The following is a 7,251-nucleotide window of genomic DNA, read 5'->3' on the forward strand; positions in this document are numbered from 1 at the left end:
TGAGCTACTTTGAGAATCGTGCGGTGCAGACCCAACAGAAAAACCAGGCTACCAAACAGGCCTCTCCTTTTCCGCTTGGGCCAGACTGGGCTCGGTCCGGGCAACCAAACACGCAGTGCGTCCCAAAACTCGCGCTCCGGCCCAAGTTCCCCAGGGGACTGCTGATAATAATATACACGCAAGCCTTTGTTTCTCTCGGCCCACAATCGCTCGTCCCAAGCGTTCGCACCCGCCGCCGCCGCCTCCTCAATCTCCGGGGACCTAAACCTCGACAGTACCCCAAGCTCCCTCCGCCTTCCGCGCCGCCACGCAAGGCTCTCCCGCCTCGCGCCGTGCCCGGGACGATACGATGGTGGGGCTCTCGGAGGGGGAGAAGCACTTCATCCGCGGCGGCATTGCGCAGGACCTCAGGGCCGACGGCCGCACGCGGCTGCAGTTCCGGGCCCTCACCGTCGAGACAGGAATCATCCCTCAGGTATGTGAAGAATTCGTACGCCTTCCTCGGGGCTGCTACTGTGGCTTAAACTTTTTTCGGATTGGGTGGTGGTGCTTGTAGGCCAACGGCTCGGCGCGTGTTAGGATGGGTGCGACCGAAGTCATCGCCAGCGTCAAGGTATGCTCCCTTGCACCTAACCGACTATGAATCAGCCTCAGAGTTATGCATATTGTATATGTGTATGTATGATAATTTCTGCCCTATGGAAGATATCTTGCATTATACAGTACGTTTCTGTTTTGAAAATCATAGCAAAAAGTAACTGTCTATCACTCAGCATTTATTGTTCTAATAACGTGGTTCACATTCATAACTTGTCGGTGTTGGAAGCTTTGAGATGATAAAAAAAACTCTTGGCATGTTCTATTCTACTTATTCCTCCGTTTTAGTTCTATTTTTACGTTTTTCTTTTCTTACTATCAATATTCATCTGCAGGCTGAGTTGGGGAAACCAACCATTCTTCATCCCGACAAAGGAAAAGTTTCCATTTATGTTGATTGTAGTCCAACTGCTGCGCCTATGTTTGAGGTTGGTAATGCATTGTACTTGGATCATACTGAAAAAACAGAATAATCTCTTATGTTACTAATCTGAATCAGCAACTATTTCTGTGTTATACTTAGGTTATCTCATGTGGTTCTTTTATGTAATAGACATAGACATGAGTCGGTTTACTGTTTTTCTTCACTGAACAATGGATACTGGTATTGTAATGATGGAATTGTTGGCTATGAAGAGTAGTGTGGTCATTAGTAATACTGTGAAGAAATATCAAAAGCTATTTGATATTTGATATTATTATTATTTGGCCTTGCAGATAGGTTCCTTTCAACGATGCACTCCTTATGTAATCATAGTATGCATTAAAGCTAAATAAGCATTGAAGTGCGAAAATATGTTCCTGCTATGCACCATGTAACAAAATGTATACGCTGCTACCTACTATCCGGCTTAAAAGGCCCACGCGTATCCCTAGGTCGACAATTGAACCAACATAACACGAGTTATGTATCACAACAGATATACCATTGGAAACTTTAGATGCTATATTTTCTAATGATATACAACAAATATACAATGTGATATGCAATTTATATTACATTCGTCGAATTGGCGGTCTAGGGATACACGTGGGACTTTCAAAGCAGAAAGGAGGTAGTATTAGTTAAAGCATTCATGTTCTAATTATTAAAAGATCTAAACTAATTAGGAGTACAAGCCTAATTACTATTTTGTTAGACAAATGCACAACTCATAAGGGGCAGAGCTGTACAGCAGAGCAGTAGATTGCTATGCGAGAGAAAAAGCAGACTGAACATCCTTGACTTTGAAACACTGCTATATCAGAAATTGTTTTTGTTTGCTTTGTGATCACATTCCGTTTGAAGGTTTTTTTGGCTCATAATTGACTTATTTGCCCTAAATTTTATTTTATTTAGGGTAGAGGTTTGGAAGAATTGTCTGCTGAGCTCTCTGTTGCGCTGCAAAGATGTTTACTGGGTGGTAAAAGTGGGGCAGGTAACATACAGTTTTATTGTTCACAATTAATTGTGTCTCTCTTATCTTTTTTAATACTCCCTCCGTCCCAAAATTCTTGTCTTAGATTTGTCTACATACGAATGTGTACATCCGTATCTAGACAAATCTAAGACAAGAATTTTGGGACGGAGGGAGTAGACGTCTCAGTCTCATATCTTGTTTTGATCTTGCTGGACTCTATTTGGTTGCTTATAGTTGTGGCTCAAGAAACAAGTACTGCAAGCCCCTCACGCAGTTTTTGTTGAAGCCTTCATTGGAATTGCAGTGCACATCGATTTCATGCAGCTTTGCACTCCTAACTTCTTATACTATACTTGAATATTTCCATAAAAACTTGATATGAAATCTGATACCATTTCTCTTGCCTGATTTCAATTATGCCTACTTTTTGAACATTGCTTTAAGCAAATTTTTCAGTACATTTTTTCATACTATTGGAAGTACAACCCTACACAGATATTAACTTCATTACATCAAACTTGTGTTATCAAGTGAATTGCAGTTCGATATTCGGATGCACCAATCCACAAGCAAAGTTCACTAAGATACATCAACTACAATTTATTTTCTCTGGTTTTTAATAGCTCAGGCATATCAATTTCACTATTGCCATCAGTCAGTCGCCGATGCGTCGATGGATTATCGCATGGTGTAATTGCCTTTATTTAACTTGAGGTGGATTATCTCATGGAATAATTGTAGGCAGGGTTCCGTTTTTCAGCCAAAAGTGCTGCTAACTGGTGGTTACGGATTTTGTGCTCCCGGGCAGGATTTGGTAAACTGGTTCAAGTTCATATGTATAAATTTGAACCTAAAAAAGGTTTTTATAAGAAACTGTGAAACACTTTCTATTCCTGATAGTCTATCGAGATATGCATCACTACAACACTTTTCCATTTAAAACTGCTATAACTTAGCAAGCACATCAGGCAGTAAACCCTTCTGGACAGCAAGCAAATTAGTCAGATTATTTCCTTCTTCAGAAAGATGTGTACGTCTGTATTCTCTTTACGTTTGTGGTTTTGCACTTTCTGCCAGGTTTGAATAGTGGGTTGTGATTAATTTAGTTGGTAGGAATAGGCGAGGATAGCAAGTCATTTCCAAATGAACAAGCCTATATTTTAGGCAATAGACGGTTATTGCACAAACATGAACTTATGTTCGGTTTAGAAACATCGGGCGGTTATCCACCAATGGACACTGGTGTGGTAATCAATCTGTAAAAAATAGAAAAGTGAAACACTGCCAGCTTATAGGTTCCTCTCCGATCTGCCAAGTTGTGTCTGCTCGTGAATTCCTTGGGTTAACCATTAAGAGAAGATCCTGTTTGGATTTTAGTGATTTTAACCAAATTCAGCTCTGTTTCTGATGCCCTCTTCTTTCCTGTAGTCAAGAAAACTTCAACGAGAGTGGATTTTCATTATTTTATGTTTTTATATTGTTTTCTTTCTAGAAGACTGCAAATAGACCATCACTTGGTATCAATAACTGTTTCCATCTAATTGAGCCCACATGCAACAATGCACATTTCAGGGGCTGCAATTGATTTATCGTCTCTGATTGTTGTTGAGGGAAAAGCCTGCTGGGATCTGTACATTGATGGACTTGTGGTCAGTTCTGATGGTAATTTGCTTGATGCACTGGCGGCTGCGATAAAGGTAGTATGTGGTTTCCATTGCTTCACCCAATGTATCCCTTGAAGTGTCAAGTTATATCTTTTGTTGAAAGTGTCAGTAAAGTCAGGAGCGTTAATTCAGCATATTTTTTGGTTAAAAAGTGTCATCCATTTTCTTGTACTCCATTCTAATGGCTATGGAGAATGAAAGGACTGACTTAGCCATTATGTTGGGATACAAAGAAGGAACAAATGGAAGCATATGGATTTCCATTATACTTCCTCAGTCCTTTAACTTCAAAAATATAAACTATACTGAACTTCTTTGTTCTTATCTCTGTTTATGTACTGGTAGCTGCAGAGCTTATCAATCCCAGATAAATTTGTTTTGTGTCATTCGCTGGCATCGAAGCAGAACAAATTTGTGAAATATAAATCATGGTTCGTGGAGGCCAGTTATCACAATTTCTGCTGGCTTCCATGCATGAGGTTTTGATGCAAATCCCCCAGTTTAATCGCTAGTTGAGTTCCTTGGTAGACTTTTAAAGGGTGCTGTTTGAAACAATGTGATTTTCGGAACGTAGAACACGGAGCTATATTGGAATTAGTAAACAAGGCATTAGTTCTAGTTACTTTTGTAAATCTTGGATGAATTGCTTGACTTTGAGTCATTTTCAGCAGTTTCTACTCTCTGTTATATGGGTTGCTATTAAGTGTCAACTATTTGTGTTATGCTTGATGATTGTGATGTGCTGTCTAGTGCATATTGCATTGGTTGGCATGATTAATTAAGACAAAAGAGGTTTGTACATTTGCGGAGTACTAATATTCTGTGTACTTATTTGCAGGTAGCTTTGAGTGATACAGGTATACCAAAAGTTAATGTTTCTCTTAATAATGAAACGGATGGGGAGCCTGAGGTTGATATTAGTGATGAAGAATTTTTGCAATTCGACACTTCTGGTGTGCCTGTTATAATTACATTGACCAAGGTATATGATTTCCCTTTTCTTTTTCTTTGAGTTGTTGCCAAGAAGTATGCTACTCCCTCCGTTCCTAAATATAAGTCTTTTTACAGATTTCAATAAGGACCACATACAGATGTATATAGACATAATTTTAAAGTGTAGATTCACTCATTTTGCTCCGTATCTAGTCCGTTGGAATCTCTAAAAAGACATATTTAGAAACGGAGGGAGTATATTAGTTGCCTGATTATTGAATGGTTTAGAAATCCTGTAGCATCATAATAATCAGAATTTGATAGGAGCATGATGGTCATTCAAATTGAGTTTACTATTCAATTCACTTTCAGTTGTCTCCATTTTGATGTTCCAGCGGCAAAGTATGTTTCAAGCTGTTGTGCACCACCAGTTTCTAGTAAACATTGGTGCTACAATTAGTTTAGTCGAAAAACGGCCCTCTTTATGATCCTAAATGCATTCCTGTGTATATATGTATCACATTTGCTGGTTTGTGATATACTTGTTCTTGAGCCAGGTTGGTAAGCACTACATTGTTGATGCCACCTCGGAGGAGGAATCGCAGATGAGTTCTGCGGTTTCCGTTTCAGTCAACAGCCATGGCCAGATATGTGGGTTAACCAAGAGGGGAGGCGCAGGGTTGGATCCAAGCGTCATTTTTGATATGATATCCGTGGCGAAGAATGTAAGCCAACGGTTCTATACTCTACTGGAATCAGCAATCGCAGCTGCTGAAGCAGTAGCGGACGAGTAGAGAAAAAGAAGCATAGAAGATACCGTGATCACGCTGACCGCCCGTAGTTGACCTTGCTAATGCCTCAGAAGAATGTACTATCTTGGTGCCGCAATTGCCAATGTTTTGCACAAGCTTTTGGTTTTGGTGTTATGTAGTGTCGAGTGCCATACGTTGGTGAAATGTTTTGCTGTATAATTATTTTGTTGTAGCTGTTCGGAGGTTGGATTAGAGTTAAGCATGAAACTCTGGTGGTTACCAGTAGTTCAACTGTTTCAGCAGTGTCAGGAGTTAAGGCATGCAAGTTGTCCAATCATGCATGATTTGTGTGTCAATTTTCATTTTAGTGATGCCACTTGATAAACTGTTAGGGCAAAAACATGGGTTTTTAAGAGAGAAAAGAAACGCTTAAGACCCGCCCTAAAGCATTGTAAGGCCTTCCACTATGTAGGCCAAAAGTGATGCCAAATTTGCTTTTTGGACATTTGGCACCGATGCCCTACGTTGCCAAGCCGATGCCAAATAAAAATTTCTGGGCACTGGAGCACCTAGATGCTCCGAAGCCAAATCCTTCAATCAAATAAATTAAGCGCGGCGTACGTGCAGTGGGTCAGGAAGAGTGCAGTGAGGCAGGAAGGAGAGCAGTGGGATGTCTTGGTCTGGTCTCTACTATTTTATATATGTGGGCCAGAATTTCAATCGATGCCTAATTCTTAACGTTGTGTGGGCGGTGCTAAATATTCTGTATCTGGTATCGATGTGTAGGTGGCAAACTTTTCAGACTTTTGGCACCTAACACATAGTGGAAGGCCTAAGTACTCCCTCCGTCTGGAAATACTTGTCATCAAAATGAATAAAAGGCGGTGTATCTAGACTTATTTTAGTTTTAGATACATCCTTTTTATTCATTTTGATGACAAGTATTTTCGGACGGAGGGAGTAGTGATTTGGGAGAAAATCCTAAGTCGTAAGACTGCGTCATAGTGCTAAGGCCAAATGAAAAATGGTAATGGAGGCCGGGCTCCACCGTATTGAAATACATTATTTCTGCCTCACAAAGAATTAGAAGAAATATTATGAATAAACATACACATGTATGATTAGTATTTGAGCAACTAAGTTTTGGAATAATAAGTGACATGTTGTTTAGCTTGATAGGTGCAGCAGTGCTATTACGGCACGAAGCATGTAGGTTGATTGCAGGCTATTTAGCAACCGATGCTTGTTTTCAACTAACAACTAAGATTTGGTATGGACAAGAAAATACAGTAACAAGTGACGATCTATTTTTAGGGTGAGATCAATAACTTAAGCAGATATGAAAGAGTACCACCTCTCTTGCGGCACCGTATAAGCATCTGCCGATATGTTGAGGGTGTTGCAGATGCTATGGTTGTCAGCGGTGTGGAAGCAGATCTGGGATGGTTGACGACGACATCGGGGGATAAGTCCCGTTGAGGTGGACGAGACGGTCGTAGGAGCAGCTCCGACAAGGTGGACGACGACGCGGATGAAGCGAGAGGATGCGATGCAAGGATCTTGGTCCGACGCCGTAGATGAAAGACGTCGATCTCTTGTAGTGAACGACGGGGTGTGGGTAGTGGCTCCGGCATGGTAGAGGAGGGCCGCGAAGGATGAGGTGGTGGACGGAGGAGGCTGGCCCGGGTGGTGAGGGTGTTTTGGCGACGACGATGCATGAATGAGGAAATGGAGGAGGAGAGGTTAATTTGGCACCCACGTTTGCCGCTCACGGTGTACGAACGAGGCTGAGAGGCGTTTGTATCACGTATGAATGAAGTTACAAACATAGGACGCGAACTAGAAGCACGCGGCGACGCACTCCTCTGGAATCAAAGCCACTCATGGTCTGTTTGGGAATCGATG

The 7,251-nt window shown here is 41.3% G+C and overlaps 1 protein-coding gene across 1 annotated transcript; it reads left to right on the forward strand.

Moving 5' to 3' along the window:
- Positions 1-206: 206 nt before the first annotated feature.
- Positions 207-5,687, forward strand: LOC119340909 (exosome complex component RRP42-like). Its single transcript, XM_037612805.1, has 7 exons — positions 207-475; positions 557-613; positions 933-1,025; positions 1,937-2,015; positions 3,570-3,694; positions 4,500-4,643; positions 5,152-5,687. Exons 1-7 carry the CDS (start codon positions 350-352, stop codon positions 5,386-5,388), a joined length of 861 nt encoding a protein of 286 aa, XP_037468702.1. The 5' UTR covers positions 207-349; the 3' UTR covers positions 5,389-5,687.
- The last annotated feature ends 1,564 nt before the right edge of the window (positions 5,688-7,251 follow it).

The sequence above is a fragment of the Triticum dicoccoides genome, chromosome 7B (assembly GCF_002162155.2).
Source record: "Triticum dicoccoides isolate Atlit2015 ecotype Zavitan chromosome 7B, WEW_v2.0, whole genome shotgun sequence".
NCBI classification, from domain to species: Eukaryota; Viridiplantae; Streptophyta; class Magnoliopsida; order Poales; family Poaceae; genus Triticum; species Triticum dicoccoides.

Excerpts from the sequence above, each read along its gene's own strand:
- LOC119340909 (XM_037612805.1), top strand. The coding sequence starts at position 350 with ATGGTGGGGCTCTCGGAGGGGGAGAAGCACTTCATCCGCGGCGGCATT. Across the intron at positions 476-556 it reads AGACAGGAATCATCCCTCAG|GCCAACGGCTCGGCGCGTGT; the intron begins GTATGTGAAGAA and ends TGGTGCTTGTAG. Across the intron at positions 3,695-4,499 it reads CACTGGCGGCTGCGATAAAG|GTAGCTTTGAGTGATACAGG; the intron begins GTAGTATGTGGT and ends ACTTATTTGCAG.